At 45.5% G+C, this 24487-nt stretch overlaps 1 protein-coding gene across 1 annotated transcript in view; it reads left to right on the top strand.

Moving 5' to 3' along the window:
- Positions 1 to 20751, top strand: part of LOC120032133 (netrin-4-like) — a 28075-nt gene extending 7324 nt beyond the window's left edge. Inside the window, exons 3-10 of the mRNA XM_038978087.1 lie at positions 1511 to 1783; positions 11780 to 11906; positions 12092 to 12277; positions 15259 to 15472; positions 18163 to 18257; positions 18826 to 18894; positions 19318 to 19491; positions 19744 to 20751. Coding sequence (XP_038834015.1) covers positions 1511 to 1783; positions 11780 to 11906; positions 12092 to 12277; positions 15259 to 15472; positions 18163 to 18257; positions 18826 to 18894; positions 19318 to 19491; positions 19744 to 19883 — 1278 coding nt within the window. The 3' untranslated portion in view covers positions 19884 to 20751. The remainder of the gene's footprint in view (positions 1 to 1510; positions 1784 to 11779; positions 11907 to 12091; positions 12278 to 15258; positions 15473 to 18162; positions 18258 to 18825; positions 18895 to 19317; positions 19492 to 19743) is intronic.
- The last annotated feature ends 3736 nt before the right edge of the window (positions 20752 to 24487 follow it).

Here is a 24487-nt window from a genome sequence, read left to right as displayed (position 1 = left end):
AGGTGTCTGGTTAGACTGTAAACTCTCCTTCCAGACTCACATTAAACATCTCCAATACAAAATTAAATCTAGAATCGGCTTCCTATTTCACAACAAAGCATCCTTCACTCATGCTGCCAAACATACCCTCGTAAAACTGACTATCCTACCGATCCTCGACTTCGGCGATGTCATTTACAAAATAGCCTCCAACACTCTACTCAACAAATTGGATGCAGTCTATCACAGTGCCACCCGTTTTGTCACCAAAGCCCCATATACTACCCACCACTGCGACCTGTATGCTCTCGTTGGCTGGCCCTCGCTTCATACTCGTCGCCAAACCCACTGGCTCCAGGTCATCTACAAGTCTCTGCTAGGTAGGGCCCCGCCTTATCTCAGCTCACTGGTCACCATAGCAGCACCCACCCGTAGCACGCGCTCCAGCAGGTATATCTCACTGGTCACCCCCAAAGCCAATTCTTCCTTTGGCCGCCTCTACTTCCAGTTCTCTGCTGCCAATGACTGGAACGAACTGCAAAAATCACTAAAGCTGGAGACTCTTATCTCCCTCACTAGCTTTAAGCACCAGCTGTCAGAGCAGCTCACAAATCACTGCACCTGTACATAGCTCATCTGTAAATAGCCCATCTAATCTACCTCATCCCCATACTGTATTTATTTATCTTGTTCCTTTGCACCCCAGTATCTCTACTTGCACATTCATCTTCTGCAGATTCTACCATTCCAGTGTTTAATTGCTATATTGTAATTACTTCACCACCATGGCCTATTTATTGCCTTACCTCTCTTATCCTACCTCATTTGCACATGCTGTATATAGATTTTTGTACTGTTTTATTGATTGTATGTTTGTTTATCCCATGTGTAACTCTGTGTTGTTGTATGTGTCGAACTGCTTTGCTTTATCTTGGCCAGGTCGCAGTTGCAAATGAGAACTTGTTCTCAACTAGCCTACCTGGTTAAATAAAGGTGAAATAAAATAAATAAATACTCTCCTCCAATAACACTCCCTCCCAGCATCACACACTTCCCTCAATGACAACTAACTCTCCTTAAACAATCACACTTCTGCCCCAGTGATATATGTGGCAGAAACACACATCTGCCCCAGTGATATCTGTGGCAGAAACACACATCTGCCCCAGTGATATCTGTGGCAGAAACACACTTCTGCCCCAGTGATATCTGTGGCAGAAACACACTTCTGCCCCAGTGATATCTGTGGCAGAAACACACAGCCCTCTCAGGAACACAGTTCACCCTCAACAACAGCAGCAGTGTAAGCAGGTTGCCATAGGAGCAGTCACCAGGGTGATGGCAGTTGTGCTTGGGCTGGGGGGTAATATGGAGGGATCATCAATTTAGGGATGACTCAGAGAGGGAGAAAGAAAGAGAGACAGAGAGAGAGGTGCAGAAAAGAAGATGTGTTGTCACCAAGTCTTGCATAATAACATAGTGCCACTAACTCGTATAATTTTGACTGACTGTTGGATTGGTTGATTGACAGGTGATCTACCGTGCCCTCTCCCAATGGGAATCTCTTGATCCGTATGGGGTGGCAGGCCAGGAGCAGCTGAGGGTGACCAACGTGCGCATACGTCTGCTGGAGCGCCAATCCTGTCCCTGCCAAGCCAAAGATCCCACCGTTGGAGCCCCGCTCACCCAGCACTTCGCCATTTATGACCTTATCGTGAAGGGCAGCTGCTTCTGCAATGGGCACGCCGAGCAGTGTGTCCCTGCGCCTGGCTACCGCCCTGTCAGGGACAGAACTAACCACGTGGTGAGTGTGTGTGTGTGTGTCTGTGTTTCTGTCTGCGTATCTGACTGTCTGTGTGCATGCATGCGTTTTGTGTATCAGTCATTAGCGTAGTGATGAGGGATATCACCTTTCTCTGTCCCACTTCCTGTGCTGGGCTTGCTCTGTCTGGGTAGATAAAGAGCTGCCTTTCCTGTGATCCAGATTACAAAGGAAATGTTGATATGGATTCAGCACTGGGCTAATGATGGTGTTGAAGTCTCAGAAAGTGTGTGCTGATAAAGGTGTGAATGGACATGGCTGATTCACAGTCTGTAGATGGACATTAGAGATGCAGCGAGCGTTTCCAGACTGCCCGTGGAACGTCTATCTCTGCCATCTCCACGAGCAGTTCCGTCTGACGCCTTTTGAAGCAGAGCGCCTATTCTATTGCAATCAGCAGGCCCAGAGAGCAGGGAAAGTGAGTGTGATGAGTGTGACAACATAACCTTTACACTGGAGACACAGACACAAAGACATAGACACACAGAGACTGTCTGACTGTGGGTAACTATAACTTTGTGTATGAGTGTTAAGCCCACAATAGCAGTGTCTGTGGCAGTATTACAGTATCTAGGAGCTTGTATGGTTGCAGCCGGTCAGTCTGTCTCTTCTGTGTGAGCCCACTGTAATCAGAGGTGTCTGTCTGTCATCCTCCCCCATAATATCACTGGCTTATCTAGTAACCCAGTGGGCTACACCTAGTTAACTTAGTTTGGACTTGACTCTATCTAGGCTACAAAAGCATCCTCAGAATGTGTTTTAAGCTTTTTAATGTTGATATTCTAAACATTAGGATATATCACAACACAACATGACCTAACATTGTAGGAACGTCGGTGTGTCGTGTGATATGAGGGAGAGTTGGGTAAACAAACATTGAGACGTGGGACGGTATGAGGTTATATAAGTACTCTCTCTCTCTCTCTCTCTCTCTCTCTCTCTCTCTCTCTCTCTCTCTCTCTCTCTCTCTCTCTCTCTCTCAGCAGTTTGTTTTCTGTCTCTGTTTCGACCCAGGACGGTCATATCTACCAAACCCAAACAACCAGATCATGGCAAGACAGTGAGGAGAGATTAGAAGCCTGTAAACACACTCAAACAAGACGGGAGGGTGTGAATTTGTGTACATGTTTTCCTACCTAATCAGAACCAGAATGTCCTAACAAGGTAGGAAAACAAGAAACGTTTTGAAAAGTCAGGACTTTGTTCATGTTCTGAATTTGTTAAATTGCTATTTTAGGCTTAAGGGTTAGGTTTGTGTTTGGGGTTAAGGTCAGGGTTACGGTTAGGGTCGGGTTTTAGGTTAGGAGTTAGGGTTAGGGGTTTGAGGTATAGGTTAGGTTAAGGGAAAATAGGATTTTGAATGGGAATATATTTTTACTCCCCAAAAAGTCCTGAAATTCCGAGTACCCCTCGCCATGGCACATGGAACAGGGCGGGGTCGGTTGTGGGCAGGGTCGGGCCTGTACCAGCCCCGCCCACCACACGTTTTCATTGGTTGAGGCGCATTCGCATTCCACCACGCTCTGCTTGGTGATATGTCAGCACATACAGTACCAGTCAAAAGTTTGGAAACACCTACTCATTCAAGGGTTTTTCTTCATTTGTACTATTTTCTACATTGTAGAATAGTAGTGAAGACATCAAAACTATGAAATAACACATATGGAATCATGTAATAACCAAAATAACTCAAATATATTTTATATTTGAGATTGTTCAAAGTAGCCACCCTTTGCCCTTATGACAGCTTTGCACACTCTTGGGATAACGCTCTCGGTAGCCGATGTGAACAAAACCTTTAAACAGGTCAACATTTACAAAGTCATTGGACCAGACGGATTACCAGGACGTGTACTCAAAGCATGCACAGAACAACTGTCAAGTGTCTTCACTGACATTTTCAACCTCTCCCTGACCGAGTCTGTAATACCTACATGTTTAAAGCAGACCACCGGGTCCCTGTGCCCAAGGAAGCGAAGGTAACCTGCCTAAATGATTACCGCCCCGTGGCACTCACGTCGGTAGCCATGAAGTGCTTTGAAAGGATGGTCATGGCTCACATCAACAGCGTCCTCCCGGACACCCTAGACCCACTCCAATTCGCATCCCGCCCCAACAGATCCACAGATGACGCAATCGCACTCCACACTGCCCTTTCTCACCTGGACAAAAGGAACATCAATGTGAGAATGATGTTCATTGACTACAGCTCAGCGTTCAACACCATAGTGCTCACAAAGCTCATCACTAAGCTAAGGACTCTGGAACTAAACACCTCCCTCTGCAACTGGATCCTGGACATCCTGACGGGCCGCCCTCAGGTGGTAAGAGTAGGCAACAATACGTCTGCCACGCTGACCCGTAACACTGGGGCCCCTCAGGGGTGTGTACTTAGTCCCCTCCTGTATTCCCTGTTCACCCACGACTGCGTGGCCAAACACGACTCCAGCACCATCATTAAGTTTGCTGACGACACAGCAGTGGTAGGCCTGATCACCGACAACGATGAGACGGCCTATAGGGAGGAGGTCAGAGAACTGGCAGTATGGTGCCAGGACAACAACCTCTCCCTCAATGTGAGCAAGACAAAGGAGCTGATCGTGGACTACAGGAAAAGGCAGGCCGAACAGGCCCCCATTAACATCAACGGGGGTGTAGTGGAGCAGGTCGAGAGTTTCAAGTTCCTTGGTGTCCACATCACCAACGAACTATCATGGTCCAAACCTACCAAGACAGTCGTGAAGAGGGCACGACAAAACCTTTTCCCCCTCAGGAGACTGAAAACATTTGGCATGGGTCCCCAGATCCTCAAAAGGTTCTACAGCTGCACCATCGAGAGCATCCTGACCAGTTGCATCACCGCCTGGTATGGCAACTGCTCGGCATCTGACTGTAAGGCGCTACAGAGGGTAGTGCGAACGGTCCAGTACATCACTAGGGCCAAGCTTCCTGCCATCCAGGAAGGCGGTGTCAGAGGAAAGCCCATAAAGTTGTCAGAGACTCCAGTCACCCAAGTTATAGACTGTTTTCTCTGCTATTCACGGCAAGTGGTACCGGAGCGCCAAGTCTAGGACCAAAAGGCTCCTTAACAGCTTCTACCCCCAAGCCATAAGACTGCTGAACAATTAATAAAATGGCCAACAGACAATTTACATTGACCCCCACCCTTCCCTTTTGTACACTGCTGCTACTCGCTGTTTATAATCTATGCATAGTCACTTCACTCCCACCTACATGCACAAATTACCTCAACTAACCTATACCCCCGCACACTGACTTGGTACCGGTGCCCCCTGTATATAGCCTCGTTATTGTTATTCTTATTGTGTTACTTTTTATTTTAGTCTACTTGGTAAATATATTCTTAACTCTTCTTGAACTGCACTGTTGGTTAAGGGCTTGTAAGTAAGCATTTCATGGTAAAGTACTACACTTGTTTTATTTGGCGCATGTGACAAATAAAGTTTGATTTGATTCTCTCAACCACCTTCATGAGGTAGTCACCTGGAATGCATTTCAGTTAACAAGTGTGCCTTGATAACAGTTAAGAATTTATTTCCTTCTTAATACGTTTGAACCAATCAGTTGTGTTGTGACAAGGTAGGGTTGTTATACACAGTGGCGTGCCGTGGGCATGGGGCCTGGGCCTTCAGTGAGGTCCTACACAGTCCCACCCGAATTAATCCACCTCTTATTACCATCATTATGATGCCATGGCTCTAGACACTATACATTTAGACAGAAACGCAGTATAACCAGGCGTTGCGTCACCTTGAAATTGACATTTTTATTCAGAGAATTGCAGGGGAAGAGTACAATACAGTACAGTTCAACTAATAGGCAAGAACACAATCAATGAGTCTTTTCAATATTTCCCTATTTTTTTTCACCTTTTCATTGTGCAGCTCCGTTGCCCTGTGCGTTTGTTCGTTGAGCTGTAGATCCACTCGGGTGTCCCCAAAAGTTTTCAAAAGCACCATTGCTTGTAAGTGCCCAGCCGTACTTTGGTGTCTCGTTGCTGCCTTGGTTAGACAACTCAAGTTTGCAAAGCCAGTGTGGCTCCAAACACCAAATCGATCACTTGCAAATAATAGGCATTCCCAGCAGTACAGTTTGCAGTGCTTCTCGGAGCCTGTGAGCCATTGATAGCGCTCGTAGTTGGAACTTTGAAAGTGGCGAACGAACCCCTTTCCCGCCTGTGACAGGCTTTGTAGCGTCGGCGTCGGGCGACCTCTCCTTACAATGTCTAACTTTTCTTGAAAAGTTCGTCTTGAGAATGGCGTTATAATTATATCCTCGACCAAATCGATATCTTCTCCTCCTTCCGCCATTGTGGATTGAAAAAACAGCTTAGTAGTACGCGAATTAATTTGTTTATCAAATTCAGTTTCCTAGTTCTGAAGTTCTGCATAGACCTGCCCATAGGACCTGCCTCTCAATATTGGTAATCCAATCAAAAGACGTGCACGCACTACGCCTGCTAGCTGGCTCCTGTGTAACACTGGAGCCAGCCAGCAGGCGTACAATAGCCAACTCTAAAGCTGATTGGTTGACACTAAATGTTCATTTCCATTCACTTTAAGCTACAAGCGCCCGCACTGTTGATTCTGAAGGCCTGAGGGCAGATTTTAGACCCCTGGCAACACATGATGGCTGAATATGATTGGATAAAAGATCTAACATAAAGACCAGCCCTCCAAATCTCAACCTGGGGCTGGAAGCAGTGCAACCAAGAGGAAAGCTAAAAAATGAAGAGTATAACTCTTACTCTGGGGAATAATTTAATACATATTTGTGGGAAAATATGTTTAAAAAAAAATTATATTCTGATGATGTTTAGGCCAGCAGAGAAGGCCTTGCTGGCCCTGACGGCCCTCCACTGGTTATACAGTAGATTGCCCTATTTGGTAAAAGACCAAGTCTATATAATGGCAAGAACAGCTCAAATAAGCAAAGAGAAACGACATGAAGGTCAGTCAATCCAGAAAATGTCAAGAACTTTTAAAGTTTCTTCAAGTGCAGTCGCAAAAACCATCAAGCGCTATGGGGAAACTGTCCCCCATTGAGGACCGCCACAGGAAAGGAAGACCCGGAGTTACCTCTGCTGCAGAGGATAAGTTAATTAGAGTTAACTGCACCTCAGATTGCAGCCCAAATAAATGCTTCACAGAGTTCAAGTAACAGACACATCTCAACATCAACTGTTCAGATGAGACTGCGTGAATCAGGCCTTCATGTTTGAATTTCTGCAAAGAAACCACTACTAAAGGACACCAATAATAAGAAGAGACTTGCTTGGGCCAAGAAACACGAGCAATGGACATTAGACCGGTAGAAATCTGTTCTTTGGTCTGATGAGTACAAATTTGAGATTTTTGGTGTCTTTGTGAGACGCAGAGTAGGTGAACGGATGATCTCCGTGGTTCCCACCGTGAAGCATGGAGGAGGTGTGGGAGTGCTTTGCTGGTGACACTGTCTGTGATTTATTTAGAATTCAATGCACATTTAACTAACATGGCTACCACAGCATTCTGCAGCGATACGCCATCCCATCTGGTTTGCGCTTAGTGGGACTATCATTTGTTTTTCAACAGGACAATTGCCCAACACACCTCCAAGCTGTGTAAGGACTATTTGACCAAGAAGGAGAGTGATGGAGTGCTGCATCAGATGACCTGGCCTACACAATCACCCGACCTCAACCCAATTGAGATGGCTTGGGATGAGTTAGACCGCAGAGTGAAGGAAAAGCAGCCAACAAATGCTCAGCATATGTGGGAACTCCTTCAAGACTGTTGGAAAAGCATTCCAGGTGAAGCTGGTTGAGAGAATACCAAGAGTGTGTAACGCTGTCATCAAGGCAAAGGCTGGTTACTTTGAAGAATCTCAAATATAAAATATATTTTGATTTGTTTAACACTTTGTTTTGCTTAATACAAGATTCCATATGTGTTATTTCATAGATTTGATGTCTTCACTATTATTTTACAATGTAGAAATACCTTTGAATGAGTAGGTGTTGAATGAGTAGATGAGTAGGTGTTTTCACACATCGAAAATATTAGTTTACTCCGTTGCTATGGTCACCGGTGCCTGTCCTTTGTGTGTGGTGTAATGGAATTTGCAGTTTGCCTTCAAAATAAAAATCCCTAATTGAAAGTGACGCTAACTAATACAAATAGTGGAATCATGCTATATTTGGACTAGATAATGCAAATTAAGGTTGGAATGTTGTTCGATAATTTAATATGAAATACAATAATTAATTAGTTTGACAATAAACATAAAACACGGTTGAAATCCACTGTGGATGTATTAGACTGCATAATTGCTTTGGGGCATACAGTATGCACTGTACAGCCTTACCCCATTTCATGGGTGCACAATCCATGGGTATCAGCCTACTTAGTGACACCCACAGAACATAACTATGTAGAGTTTACACAAATATTAGCGTCTTCGCTCTATTGCAGGACTCTGAAACCACTGTGAAATGAGCCATATTAGATCTGAATTTTCAATACACAATAGGTGGACTCGTGAGCTAATGTGGCTCATTTCACAGTTGTTTCAGAGTCCTACAATAGAGCTAATACACTAAATTCAACATAGTTATGTTCTGTGGGTGTCACATAGGTTGGGCTGTTCAGTGCAATTTGAATGTTCAATATGCAGAATAGACTGACTGGGAAAGGGATTTCCCACAGTCAAAGTCCTGCAATAAGAAGCTAAGATGCTAATATTTGTGTCAACTCTTGAGAATTGTTTTCTATGGGTGTCACTGTGTATGTAGGCTGATACCCTATTTCATGGGTGCACAATCCATGGGTAAGGCTGTACAATGCATATAAGTATGCCCCCAAAGCAATTATGCAGTCTAATACATCCACAGTAGGATTTCATTTTTGTTGTTGTTGTAAACAACAGGTGTGGCCTAACAGTGAAATGTTTACTTACAGGCCCTTCCCAACAATGCAGAGAGAAAGAAAATAGAGAAATAATAGAAAAATAAAACACAATTATAAAAGTAATAATAGATACACAATTAGTAACGATAACTTGGTACTGGTACCCAATGTATTTAGCCGAGTTGATGTGCAGGGGTACGAGGTAATTGAGGTAGATATGTACATATAACTAGGAATAAAGTGACAGATAATAAACAGTAGAAGCAGCGTATGTGATGAGTCAAAAAAAGTGAGTGCAAAAAGGGTCAATGCAGATAGTCCAGATAGCTATTTGGTTAACTATTTAACTAACAATTTAGCAATCTTATGGCTTGGGGTTAGAAGCTGTTCAGGGTCCTGTTGGTTCCAGACTTGGTGCATTGGTACCACTTGCCATGTGGTATCAGAGAGAACAGTCTATGACTTGGGTGGTTGGAGTCTATGACCATTTTTAGGGACTTCCTCTGACACCGCCTGGTATAGAGGTCCTAGATGGCAGGGAGCTCGGGCCCAGTGATGTACTACTAGGCTGTGCGCACTACCCTCTGTAGCGCCTTGCGGTTGGATAGCAAGCAATTGCCATACCAAGTGGTGATGCAGCCAGTCAAGATGCACTCAATGGTGAAGCTGTATAACTTTTTGAGGATCTGAGGACCCATGCCAAATCTTTTCAGCCTCCTGAGGGGGAAGAGGCGTTGTCATGCCCTCTTCTCGACTGTGTTGGTGTGTTTGGACCATGATATGGCCAAGTTTCCGAGAAACAGGATATTACAGTTCTTCAGGTCCCGTTGATAGGATAGTCTCAAACGGAGCTCGTCCAGTTTGTTCTCCAGTGATTGTACATTCGCCAATAGAACAGGGGGCACAGGCGGTTTATTTACTTGCCGCCATAGTTTCATCAGGGTGCCAGCACGTCGGCCTTTGTATTGCGTCTTTTTCTCTTCCAAGTGTAGGGGATTTAGGGTCCGGTGTGAGCAGTATGTCCTGTGCCTCCAACTCATTCATCCAAATCGAGGTTAGTGATTGCTGTTCTGATGTCCAAACACTCTTTTCGGTCATACGAGCCGATGGTGGAAACATTATGTACAAAAAAAGTTGAGATCAGAGCAAAAAAAACACAAAATAGCATTTCAGGAGCCCAGATTTTCTGCACCCATGATTTCAACAGTTTTTACTGTTTATTGTCAAACTAATTCATTATTGTATTTCATCTTAAATTATAACAACATTCCAACCTTGTTTAGCATTATCTAGTCCAAATATGGCATGATTCGATCCATTATTTGTATGTTTGCATCGCTTTCAATGAGGGACTTTTATTCTGAACCGCAATTCCACTTTTGTGGCTAATTGTTAATGTGGCTAGCTTCACATAGGTAGGGACAAGCGTGTACCAGGGCCGCGTTCAACAGGAGGACTGACACAACGTTGGCCAACGTTCAGATATAAATGTATTATGTAGAACAAACATGCCTCTCTGATTTAAGAAATCATGTCAGTTATATTCATGGCATTTGAGTCTGCAACGTTCCAAACCTTTTTTACTGAACATGCCCAGGCGAACCCATTGAGCTACACAAACCCAGTTCTACGCATCGCTTGTCTGCAGGCAGGAGTGTGTGTGCATTTGTATACGTATGTATGTGCATTTTATTTGTGTGTGTGCTTGGGAGCCTGGCTGCCTGGGTTTGTATTTGTGCGTGTGTGTATTGGTGTATGTGTATGCGCTAATTGTCCCATATCACGCAGGTAAACATGTGAAATTGTTTGGAATACCAGCTGTCTGGAGCTTGGCCAACGTCTCTCTCTCCTCTCCTTCCCCCCTCTTTCTCCTCTCCTCCCCTCCCCTCTCTTCTTCTCTCTACTTGCCTCCTTCCCCCTTTTCCACAATCAATCCTGGTTACAGATGATTTCATTCTCATTGATGTAGTTATGTACACAGAGTTCTTTCACTCATTTTCTCTTTGTTTGTCCAATCCAGACCTACCACATCCATTTCTCACACTGTCTTTACCTGTCTGTTCTTATCTTCCTCCATTCTCCTGGTTGATGGAATATGGTTGGGGTTATGTCTTGTGCTGGCACAGTGGCTGGGATTGAGTTTGAGATAAGGTTAGGGTTAGATCTGGGGTTAGTGCAAGGGCCTGGGATAAGCCCCAGTTACAGTAGCTACAGGTCTCTCCCATGCCTGTGTTTAACCCTCTGTGTGAGTGTCTGTGCAGCATAGGGGAGAGGGGAGAGGGCATTTTGAGGTAGAGGGCAGCGGCCTCTATAGCCATACACCGTGGGAAACTGAAACTACCACATGGGTTGGAGTGTTGTTGAGCGTTTGTGTTCAGTGTGTGTGTGTGTGCATGCGTCAGTGTGCTTGAATGTGTGTGTGTTCAGGCCTCTCTGCGTGTCTCTGTTCCCCACACAGAGGCACTGTAACCCAAACAGATAAATAGCTACCTCAGATGCCTTGTCAACCTCCCACCTAGATCACATCATTAACCCGCGTGCATGACATTCCCACTCACAGGAATGACAAGGAGACTGTTATTGTGCTCTCAGCGCTGCATATTTCCGCGCACACACACACACACACACACACACACACACACACATACCCACACACACACACACACACACACACACACACACACACACACACACACACACACACACACACACACACACACACACACACACACACACACACACACACACACACATACCCACACACTCAGACACTGTCCTTTTCAGGCCCCTTTCGTCATGAGGCCAATGTTCATTTCCAGGGATGAAGCCAAACAATCAATCTCCATTCAGCAATTACAGGAAAGGACCTGAAAGAGAACAGGCAGGGGAGCCCCCCCGACCCCCAGGGGTTAGACTTGGGGTGCTGCTGCTCTCACGTGGGAACTGCTCTCTCCCTTACACTGACCTCTTTGTCCCCCCCTTCCTCTCCCTTCCTCTCCCTTCCTCTCCTCCTCTCCTCTTTCCTCTCCCTCTCCTCTTCCTCTCCTCCTCTCCTCTTCCTCTCTCTCAGGTTCATGGGAAGTGTGTGTGTAGTCACAACACTGCAGGTGCTCACTGTGAGCGCTGTGCTCCGCTCTGCAATGACCGACCCTGGCAACCTGCGGACGGACTCACAGGGGCTCCACACGAGTGCAGGAGTGAGTGACACTACTGCTATTCACTATATGCTAGGCCCAGGAGTTCTATCTGAGGATGGGATCTGGTCAGGAAAAACTCCCGACCCTGCTTACAGCCATCATTGATCATAATGACCAATCAGTGCCTGTTTAGAGAAGATTGACAGATATCTGTGATTCTGATGTCCCGCCCTGTCTCCCTATAGAGTGTAAGTGTAACGGGCATGCCCAGATTTGCAGTTTTGATTGGTCGGTGTGGCGGGAGTCCGGCCAGCGCAGCGGAGGTGTGTGTGAGTGTCTACACAGCACAGAGGGACGCAACTGTCAGAGCTGTAAGACTGGCTTCTACAGAGACCCCCAGAGGGCGCACACGGCCCAGGACTCCTGTAAACGTAAGACAAACTCTCACACACGCACTCCAGATGGCTAAAGCAAAAGCTCAATGTACTTCAAAGATTTCAAGTAGTATTTGAACCCATGTCTGACTCACATTCATTGGCTTGCTCTATCACTCACTCACTGACTCAATCACACAAACACTCACACACATAAACACACACCGTAGGAATCCAGAAAACACGAGACACATACACACTGTATACACACACCCTTACTGGCAGAGCCAACTCATTCCTGCCCGGAATGCTGATTGCTGAGATCGCAAGCCGAGACGTGCTGGATAACGTCGCTCCTGATGGGCACCTGGTTCTTTGTGTGGGTGTGTGTGTGTGTGTCAGTGTGTGCTGTTTGCGTTCACCTGTGAGTCACTGGAGTGGTTCGTCATCACTAATCAACACAGTGGTGGCTCATGTAAGGAAAAGGAAAGGGAAAGGGGGATACCTAGTCAGTTGTACAACTGAATGCATTCAACTGAAATATGTCTTCCGCATTTAACCCAAGGGCCTTGTGTGTTGTTTGTGCTCTGTGAGGGGACTTAAGTAAACACTAGATACCCATCCATAAACACCACAGTGGTTACATTCTCAGATTATCTGTCTGATTTTACCCAGTGAGCTCAGCCCTACAGTTATGCAGAAGGCTGGGGAGACGCTGGCTGGTGTGTGTGTGTGTGTGTGTGTGCGTGCGTCACTGTATGCTTGTGTGCATGTGTTTAGGTGTGCCTTTAGGGAAGTCTGTAGCATGTTGGTATTTTCACATTGTCAACAAGTGAGAGTGGAACACGTATTTGGGGAATGTTTGTAGACAGGACATGTTTAGGAGGGGAACCCCAGTAATCTGACAACTGAGGAATTTCCCTCCGTCTCTAGGAACATATTTCCAATTCCAGGCATGGCGGAGCTCTTTAAAGAAAACACACAATCAAGCCGCAAGCTCACAGACACACAGTAACAATGAGCGTGTGTGTGTGTGAGATACATTTTTGTTTGTTTTCTAAGTGGGTGTGTTCTGTGGTTGTTCGGGCAGCTGCTCTGTCACGTATCACTACAGACCCATAATGTTCTCGTTGTGAGAGCTAACTGCGTCAACACACACACACACACACACACACACACACACACACACACACACACACACACACACACACACACACACACACACACACACACACACACACACACACACACACACACACACACACACACACACACACACACACACACACCTCTCCACACATTCTCATCTCTAAACTCCAATTATTATACAACTATTGTATTAACAATGTCCTATTATACAACATGAGAGAGAGGGAACGTGTGTGTGTGTGTGTCGATGGCTTTGTTGCTTCTGGCCTGGTATTGTTCTCCTGTAAATGATTAACTTGAGGCGACTGAACAATACAGTCTCAACAGGGCCTCAATAGTTGCTTTTCAGGAAGAAAAATGATTTGAAGTTCAAGTTTATTATCGTTAATCGGGAAAACCCTGAAGAGAAAGACTCTCGCCTAGCTGCCCTACATATGCCTTGGGGATTTAGATGTCAGTGTAATGATTCCCCTGTCTTTATGAGTGTGTGATTGTGTGTGATTGTGTGTGTCTGTGCGTGCATGCGTGTGTCCGTGAGTGAGTGAGTGAGTGTGTGTGTGTGTGTGTGTTTACAAGGTCTGTTGATAATGAAAGATACAAAATGAATGAAACTACAGATGCATCTTATCTTATATTTGTTGCCCACGGCGATAAGTGATAAAGGTACAGCCTTGTCTGGGTCTCAGACAGTAGAGCCTTGTGACATCATCTCCCTGCACCCAGACAGGGGAACGGGGGAGAGACACAGGGGTTCTGGCTCTGGTTATATAGTAATTTACTGCCAGTGGGGTAGGATGGGGGGGGGGGGGGGGGCTTCAAGCATCATTAAACAACAGAAATAAAGCTCTACACCACACCTCCTCCTCCCCTTCCCATCTCTCCTTCTCTCCTCTTGTCTCTCTCTAGTCCCCCCCCCCCCTTTGTATCCCTCGCTCCGATGAGTACAGATTTATGGCGACTACTTTGGCTGTTACTCTCACCCCCTGCAAAGTTCTCTTGTAATTCACAGACTACGAGGACAGCAAGAATGTGTATGTGAATTTATGCGTACATTTTATGTGGTGTGTGTGTGTTTTGAGCCTTTGCAAGTTGTGTGTTTTATAGGGGGGTTATGGTGTGTGTGTGTGTGTGTGTGTGTGTGTGTGTGTGTGTGTGTGGTGGTTGTTGAGTGGGCAGAACATAGCACTGACTGTGCGTGTCCCTCTATCTTATATTGTTGCATGCTGTTAAAAGAACACACTATCAGCAGAGAGAAGGGAGAGAGACAGGAGAGAGAACTGTGGAAGGTATTTGAGTAAGATGTGTGCGAGTGTGCACGTGCCTGTGCATTCCCGCGCGTGTGCTTGGGTGCATGCGCCTGTGGTAGCCGCGTGCATGTGTCCTTGTGTGTGTGATGGCGATCTGATAAGAGGATGACAGAGAGACCATTGTGCTTCGTGGTCCGGGAAAACCCTGGACTGTTCCAGTCAGTCCAGAGTCCTTTGGGATGTGGTCTCTCTCCTTCTCACACTCGTATCACTTCCTCCTCCAGGCTGGGCTACAATGAGGTGGCGCGCTCTGGAGTGTGTCTATCTGTGTGACAGTTACAGAAAGGGAACTCTACATGACTAATAAGTGCCTAATAAAGTCATAGGTAGAAAAACAAAATATAAACTGGAATTGTTGCCAGCATTAGGGTTCTCAATCTGAATGTGTGCAGTGGTTTACTTTGAGTAGATTTGATTGGCTGTGGTTGAGTGTGGTGAATTTAATTGGCTGTGGTTGAGTGTGGGTGGATTAACATTGGGTTGAGTGCCGATGTATTTGATTAGCTGTGGTGGAGTTATTGATGTATATGGGACTGATGTGCCATGTCTCCCCTCTCTCTCTCCTCCCTCTCTTCCCCCCAGCATGTGGCTGCCACCCCCTGGGTTCAATACCATTCCACCTGGGCGGAGGGTCTCTCTGTGACCCTACCAACGGAGACTGTGTCTGCAAGCCCGGCGTGGGGGGCTCCCACTGCGACAGGTGCATGGTGGGATACTGGGGTTTCCATGACTACGGCTGCCGTCCGTGCGACTGTGCGGGAGACTGCGACCCCTTCACAGGATACTGCATGTCTGGGTGAGTCATATATACAGTTGAAGTCAGAAGTTTACATACACCTTAGACAAATATATTTAAACAATTCCTGACATTTAATCCTAGTAAAGATTTCCTGTCTTAGGTCAGTTAGGATCACCACTTTATTTTAAGAATGTGAAATGTCAGAATAATAGTAGAGAGAATGATTTATTTCAGCTTTTATTTCTTTCATCACATTCCCAGTTGGTCAGAAGTTTACATACACTCAGTTAGTATTAGTTAGCATTGCCTTTAAATTGTTTAACTAGGGTAAAACGTTTCGGGTAGCCTACCACAAGCTTCCCACAATAAGTTGGGTGAATTTTGGCCCATTCCTCCTGACAGAGCTGGTGTAACTGAGTCAGGTTTGTGGGCCTCCTTGCTCGCACACGCGTTTTCAGTTCTGCCCACACATTTTCGATGCGATTGAGGTCAGGGCTTTGTGATGGCCACTCCAATACCTTGACTCTGTTGTCCTTAAGCCATTTTGTTACAACTTTGGAAGTATGCTTGGGGTCATTGTCCATTTGGAAGACCCATTTGCAACCAAGCTTTACTTCCTGACTGATGTCTTGAGATGTTGCTTCAATATATACACATGATATCCCTTCCTCATGATGCCGTCTATTTTGTGAAGTGCACCAGTCCCTCCTGCAGCAAAGCACCCCCACAACATGATGCTGACACCACTGTGCTTCATGGCTGGGATGGTGTTCTTCGGCTTGCAAGCCTCCCCCTTTTTCCTCCAAACATAACGATGGTCATTATGGCCAAACAGTTATATTTTTGTTTCATCAGACCAGAGGACATTTCTACAAAAAGTACAATCTTTGTCCCCATGTGCAGTTGCAAACCGTAGTCTGGCTTTTTTTATGGCAGTTTTGGAGCAGGGGCTTCTTCCTTGCTGAGCGACCTTTCAGGTTATGTCGATATAGGACTTGTTTTACTGTGGATATAGATAATTTCGTACCTGTTTCCTCCAGCATCTTCACAAGGTCCTTTGCTGTTGTTCTGGGATTGATTTGCTCTTTTCGCACCAAAGTATGTTCATCTCTAGGAGACAGAACGCGTCTCCTTCCTGAGTGGTATGACAGCTGCATGGTCCCATGGTGTTTATACCTGCGTACTATTGTTTGTACAGATGAACGTGGTACCTTTGGGCGTTTGGAAATTGCTCCCAAGGATGAACCAGACTTGTGGAGGTCTACAATTTGTCTTGGCTGATTTCTTTTGATTTTCCCATGATGTCAAGCAAAGAGGCACTGAGTTTGAAGGTAGGCCTTGAAATACATCCACGGGTACACCTCCAAATCACTCAAATGATGTCAATTAGCCTATCAGAAGCTTCTAAAGCCATGACATCATTTTCTGGAATTTTTCAAGCTGTTTAAAGGCACAGTCAACTTAGTGTATGTAAACTTCTGACCCACTGGAATTGTGATACAGTGGATTGTAAGTGAAGTAATCTGTCTGTAAGCAATTGTTGTAAAAATGACTTGTGTCATGCACAAAGTAGATGTCCTAACCGACTTGCCAAAACTATAGTTTGTTAACAAGAAATTTGTGGAGTGGATGAAAAACAAGTTTTAATGACTCCAACCTAAGTGTATGTAAACGTCCGACTTCAACTGTATACCAGTCTCAACGTCAACAGACTGGCCAATAAAAATAAAAGATTAAGATGGGCAAAAGAACACAGACACTGGACAGAGGAGCTCTGTCTAGAAGGCCAGCATCCCGGAGTCGCCTCTTCACTGTTGACGTTGAGACTGGTGTTTTGTGGGTACTATTTAATGAAGCTGCCAGTTGAGGACTTGTGAGGCGTCTGTTTCTCCAACTAGACACTCTAATGTACTTGTCTTCTTGCTCAGTTGGGCACCGGGGCCTCCCACTCCTCTTTCTATTCTGGTTAGAGCCTGTTTGCGCTGTTCTGTGAAGGGAGTAGTACACAGCATTGTACGAGATCTTCAGTTTCTTGGCAATTTCTCGCATGGAATAGCCTTCATTTCTCCGAACAAGAATAGACTGACGAGTTTCAGAAGAAATGTCTTTGTTTCTGGCCATTTTGAGCCTGTAATCGAACCCACAATTGCTGATGCTCCAGATACTCAACTACTCTAAAAATGCCAGTTTTATTGCTTCTTTAATCAGAACAACAGTTTTCAGCTGTTCTAACATAATTGCAAACAGGTTTTCTAATGATCAATTAGCCTTTTAAAATGATTCACTTGGATTAGCTAACACAACGTGCCATTGGAACACAGGGGTGATGGTTGCTGATAATTGGCCTCTGTACGCCTATGTAGCTATTCCATAAAACATCTGCCGTTTCCAGCTACAATAGTCATTTACAACATTAACAATGTCTACACTGTATTTCTGATCAATTTGATGTTATTTTAATGGACATTTTTTTTAATTTTCTTTCAAAAACAAGAAAATGTCTAAGTGACCCCAAACTTTTGAACGATAATGTGTGTGTATATGTATATATATATATCCACATGTACATACACACACCATCGGATATGATATATATAATATTACGTTTATATTAACAGCATGTCTATAATTGTGTGTGTGTGTGTGTGTGTGTGTGTGTGTGTGTGTGTGTGTGTGTGTGTGTGTGTGTGTGTGTGTGTGTGTGTGTGTGTGTGTGTGTGTGTGTGTGTGTGTGTGTGTGTGTGCAGGTCAGATCTGGACCTGTATAATCTGGAGGGTAACTCCAGTGAGCTGGTGAGGATCTTTAAGGCAGATGAGCTCTTTTCTGCCCTACACTACTCAGGTTAGACATGGGGTCACCACTGTTTGTGTGTGTGTGTGTGTGTGTGTGTGTGTGTGTGTGTGTGTGTGTGTGTGTGTGTGTGTGTGTGTGTGTGTGTGTGTGTGTGTGTGTGTGTGTGTGTGTGTGTGTGTGTGTGTGTGTGTGTGTGGTATGCGGTCTGCTCCACAGCCCAGTGCCCAACCGTTAATGGTTAAGTAGTGAAAGTTATTGTACATCCTTACAAGGGCAGAGAACAAAGATCTGTGAGTCTGTGTGTCTGTGGACAGTTTCCAAAATGTCCCTCTCCGAGACCTCCCAGGGCCTTCAGCTGAGGGAGACAAATTCCTCCTTGATCACACACACATACCCACACACACTGTCCTCACATACCTAAGTCACCACTTATCTAAGTCCACACACGCACACACACACACACACACACACACACACACACACACACACACACACACACACACACACACACACACACACACACACACACACACACACACACAGAGCAGGTATCAATCACACATATCTGGAGGGGATATTGGTGTGTAATATGTCAATATGATTGTGTCCCCTGCAGAGAAATGTGAGTGTAAGGAGCAGGTCCTGGCCAACAGCAAACTCTTCTGCACCATGAAGTTTGCCTATGGTGAGTACTGAGACACACATGAACAACAGCGAGAAGGATGGTGGTAATAACACCATATTTGTTTTTTTGTTTCCTTGGATTCCACTGTGTTGTTTGTTTATTGATAACTCTATGTAAACAGTATTTTATTGTACAATAAAGGCTTGTTAAAAGTCTAAATATATTTCCCTCCCTCCCTCCCTCCCTCCCTCCCTCCCTCCCTCCCTCCCTCCCTCCCTCCCTCCCTTGTTCTCTCTCTCTCCCTCTCTCCATCCCTATCTCTCTTTTCTCTCCCTCTCTCCTTCCTCCCTCTATCTCTCTCCCTCTCTATCTCACTCTCTCTCTCCCTCATCTCCTCCCTCCCTCTCTTTCTCCCTTTCTCCTTGCCTATCGTTTTCTCCCTCCCTCTATCTCTCCCCTTCTTCCCCTCCCTCTCTGTCTCAGTGTTGAAGGTTAAGGTCTTGTCAGCCCATGATAAGGGCTCCCATGCTGAGTTGGAGGTGAAGGTTCAGAAGGTGTTGAGTCAGAGCACTAAGGTGAAGATCCAGAAAGGACGAGTCACACTCTACCCAGAGTCCTGGACCGCACGGGGCTGCACCTGCCCCATCCTCAACCCAGGCCAGTCTCACACACACACACACACCTGTACACACATGCATTCACAGACACACGTGTGCACACACATGCACAGTTACGTACGCACGCACGCATGCACACACACACACACACACACACACACACACACACACACACACACACACACACACACACACACACACACACACACACACACACACACACACACACACACACACACACACACAGGGCTGCTGAGCTAATGATGTCTCTGTTTATGCTTTGACTACTTAGGTGGGGAGTACTTGGTGGCGGGCCATGCAGACAGGAAGCAGAACCGTCTTATCGTCAACATGAAGAGCTTCGTCAAGCCCTGGAGAGCCAGCCTTGGACGCAAGGTCCTCACACTAATGAAGAAAGACTGCACCTGGTAAACAGACTGGAGGACACTGGGAGATGGACAGACTGACTGATAGATGGAGAGAGACAGAGAGAGGAGAAAGAAGACACTGCCATTAATTTGTTTTTGACTTCTCTGGAGGGGGAATTGTCTTATTGAGGTGGGGACTAAACAAACTATAAACGCCCACCCCTATCTGCCCTTGGCCAATAAGAGTGTGTGGCTGGCAGAGAGAACATACACAGACTCTATGAGCCTCTGTTTGAGTGACAGTTCGGCCCTCTCTTCCACGCACACATACACACCCAGCCACTCCCTCTCTCTAGCACTTTAGCCCCTGGCAGAAGGGCCAATAGGATCATGGGTTGACCTCAAGACTGGACAACAGAAGGACACATTTGACCCCTTGTGACCCCTGTAGGAAGGCTTGTGGTGGATGGTGACCTATGCCTCTTTCCCCGATGTGTTCTGTTACAACAAACTGTCTGTCAAGCTGTGTAACAGACACAGATTTGTACACACAGAATGACGTTGAATAAGCCATGCATGCCACTACAGGTGGTTGAGTCCAGGTGTGTTTGTGAATGTGTATGTGTGTTGTGAACTCTGTGTGTGTGTGTGTGGCTGCGTGTCTGATGAGCACAAATCCATCCAGCTTCAGTCCAACTGATCCGTTTTTGACTCTGAAATTTGGGCAGGATAACCTCTAGAGATGAAAACAGTCCTATCACAACAACATACACCACTGAATATATATATGACAATACACATATTACCTCCCAATATGTAATACTGCTGTGACCTACAGAGCCCTGAATTCATCTCTATTCCTTCCTATGTCTGCTCCTGTACAGTATTACTTGTATATATCTATAGAAATATGATGATGTCCTCTCTCTTTATTTGATGATGTGTTAATGTAATAACGTCATTCCGGTCAAATGTTGAGGCACTACATTTTCTTTAGATTTCCTCACTGTGGAAAAAACCCTGTCCTCCGGGTTAGTGAGGACACAAGACCGATAAGTGAAAGCACACGCACGCACACACACACACCGACTACTGTTTATAGACTCTAAAACAACATAGATTTCTCCATCAGGAGCCTTGGAATACCTCAGATTAGTTTGATGAAAATATCCATATCATCCTTCCTTTCTCTCCTGCTCCTCCTCCTGTCTTTCTCTCCCTCACCAGATTAGGTAATAATACACCACTCCCCCTCTCCCAAAACACTGACACGTTCACACAGACTCAGGGAATGTTGACCATAACAGAGAGATGGGAGAGCAGACAGAATGTTTGGCTTTAGGGAGAGGGTGATTGCTGCGGCATTCCGGACCATTCCTGGCGTTCTCGTCAGATTGACATGGATGAGCTGAAGGTGCCGAGGTATTCCACACATGCCAGGTGTGGGTAGTCCAGCTCCACTCCCGGTCAGGTCAGAGTTCACAACCTACTATGGTGACCCTGCACACTACGGGCGATCACAGGAGTGGGAGGCAGAGGTGTGGGTCAAGAGTCAAGGCCATGGGGAACTGAACTGCCCTTGGAACAGAGACACAACAGTGAGCCCAACCCCCCCCCCCCACTGGGAACACGCTGGTTGAATCAACGTTGAATTGACATCTGTGGGACCTGACTACTGCAGCTGGATCACACAACACATCCATATCAGCTACTGCCCTCCATCTCGCTCTCTTTCCTCCGCTCGTGGGACTGAGGGGTGTATGTAGTGAGAAGGTTGACTAGTATGTGTGTGTGTTTGGTCTCTGTGTGTATACAGTGTCTGTTCATTAGGGTTAAGTGCATTGCTCAAGGGCACATTGACATATTTTTTTGCACCTAGTAAGCTCGGGGATTCAAACCAGCAAGCTTTCGATTGCATGCCTAACACTCTTAAATGCAGTGTTACCTGGCACCTTGTGTGTGGGTCAACATCCACCCAGACCGCTGTGTTGTATAAGGGGATAGAGAGACAGGAAAACGGAGAGATGGGAGGGAGAAATAGGAGGTGTGGAAAGAGGAGAATGTGGGTCAAGAGAAAGGAGAAAAGAGGAGAACAGGGGAGACACACACCAACCTGATCCCAGACCTGTTTCATGTGTAAGGGGGAGAGAGGATGGGGAAAGGGAGAATGATATATATATAGAGAGATGCCCTACTGAGAGTGAATGAGCATTATGTGGTCTTATCCTATCCGCTCCCGATTCAGTTAGAGAGGAAATGAAGAGAAGGGAAACCTGACTGGAACTATCAACCCAGAGACTCAATCACTGATCCTAAAAATACCACAGCTATTCTGTCCTATGTATCTATCAAACCATTCACACACACACACACACACACACACACATTCACACACACATGCAGGAACACTTCTTTATCAAAAGTGGTCTACATCAAAAGAAGCCAGAACTGGGCCTTGTTCTTGTTGTCATAGCAAGGTGATTGAGACACAACTTGTGATTATGATACTTCCAAGAAAATGAGCCCCTGATGTCATCCACCTATTACGCCCACATGTACACAGAGTGAGTGACACAGTGAGTGACACGCAAGAGAAAGGTGCTGACAGACAGACAGATGGGTGGGCAGGCAGACAGGCAAGCAGACAGACATAAACCATTAAGACATGTACCAATGAACACATAAATGCTACAAACATAAACCATAATTATGGGGAATATATTTATTTACTGGTTGTAAACCATTTCCCCTCACCCATCAGCACCTGTGTTTTCACTTGCCACAAACCGCCACTATATAGAACTTTCACAGAGCTATAGTATTCACCTTTTTCAATACAGACAGGAGGTGTGTGTGTGTGTGTGTTTATGTTTGGCTTGTGGAGTATGTAGAGTGTGGGTGAGAGATGGAGCGATGGAGAGGAGAGAGAAAGAGGGAGCGAGAGGGGGTAGGGAGGGAACATGTGTGGACATGAAGACTCAGTTAGGGCCGCGGGACATAGAAGGAGAAAAACAGTGATTCAACAGGAATCGGAGGACAGATCTACACACACATACATGTACCTCTTTCTCTCTCACACACACACACATACACACAGTCTTGTATAACTAACTTTGTGGGGACACAAAATTCAGTCCCAGTCCTATTTTCCCTAACCTCTAAACCTAACCCTTACCCCAAACCTTAACCCTAACCCCCAAAACTAAACCTAGCTCCTAACCCTAAAACTAAACCTAGCTCCTAACCCTAAAACTAATTCTAACCCTAACACAAATTCTAACCTTAACCCTAAACCCCCTAGAAATAGCATTTGACCTTGTGGGGACTAACAAAATGTCCCCAGTTGGTCCAATTTTAGTTTGTTTACTATACTTCTGGTCCCCACAAGTATAGTTAAACACGTCCACACACACACAGACATACAAACACTCACCTTTCACTCACTCACTCACTCACTCACTCACTCACTCACTCACTCACTCACTCACTCACTCACTCACTCACTCACTCACTCACACACCTGTGGTACTGCTGAAAGCTAAGCCCTTCTCCATATCAGACGGGATCAGTGAGAGACATTGATCATACACGCGTGTGTGTATACAGTGTGTTTATATTGGCTTTCCTCCTGCTCCACAACACTGATTGACATCTGTCTCTCGGTAACACACCCTGTCATCCTAGAGGTCACCTAGGGGTCACACTGTATTCCTGTGTGTGCACCCAGTCACCGGTAACATGTGCATATTTTTTCATTTTTCTGTTTAGTGATCAACAATCCTCTCTCTCTCCTTTTCATGCAGAGTGACGGTTGGCAATGTCTCTTGACTGTATCCCCTCATCCTCACATTCACTGTGTCAGGACATTTTCCACACGAGGCCAGAGCTGCTGACAGAGTTTGGGAACATTGGGTATATTTGAGTGAGTCAGTCCTAGGCTCAGGTTGTGGTTAGCATGTCTAAGACATATGTCTCAGGAGTTCTGGGGTTTAATGTAAGACACCCATTCTGATACCATCTCTATAGTGTGTGCCTTCAGCCCCCAATGCCCTCATTAACCAGCATGGAGCCCTACACCTGCATCCACCCAACACACATACACACACCTAATACTCTCTCATGCAATGTTTGCAACGTATTCTCAGGTAAAATGAAGGAAAAAAAACGCACAACTTGAACATTGATTGATACATCGCTGCCATCTTGTGGCATTGATACGTTTTGAATGTAATTGTTTTTCCAGAAGCAGTGATAGAAAAAAAAACGTGTTATTGGGTTGCTTTATTAGTAGCCTTACTGGTGTAGAAAAAGGTAAATAGGCCATTTGCAGTGCAGTGCCAAACAGTAGTCTATATGTCATACTCAACAGCAGAATGTGCTTAATAGAATGTGAAGGGCCACTTCACTTTTATGTCAAATATTTTCTCTGATTGTGTTGTGTAGGCCTGGCTTCATGAATTTATGTCACAAAATTGTGCCATCTGTGCTGAGTAGGTTAGAGGTTGCCCCTAACCACTGATACAAAGTCAGATGTTTTATAATCACCTCAATGATAACGTTTAGAGTTGGGGTAGAATAATCTGATCTTAGATCTGATGTTAGGAGAGCCTCTACCTTGAGCCAGGCAACGACACTTGACGCTACCCTACCGCGGACGCGCTCGAGCCA

Source organism: Salvelinus namaycush, chromosome 38, assembly GCF_016432855.1.
Source record: "Salvelinus namaycush isolate Seneca chromosome 38, SaNama_1.0, whole genome shotgun sequence".
Classification (NCBI taxonomy): Eukaryota; Metazoa; Chordata; class Actinopteri; order Salmoniformes; family Salmonidae; genus Salvelinus; species Salvelinus namaycush.
Note: the sequence above shows the minus strand (reverse complement) of the source record. Positions and strands in the feature narration are given on the sequence as shown.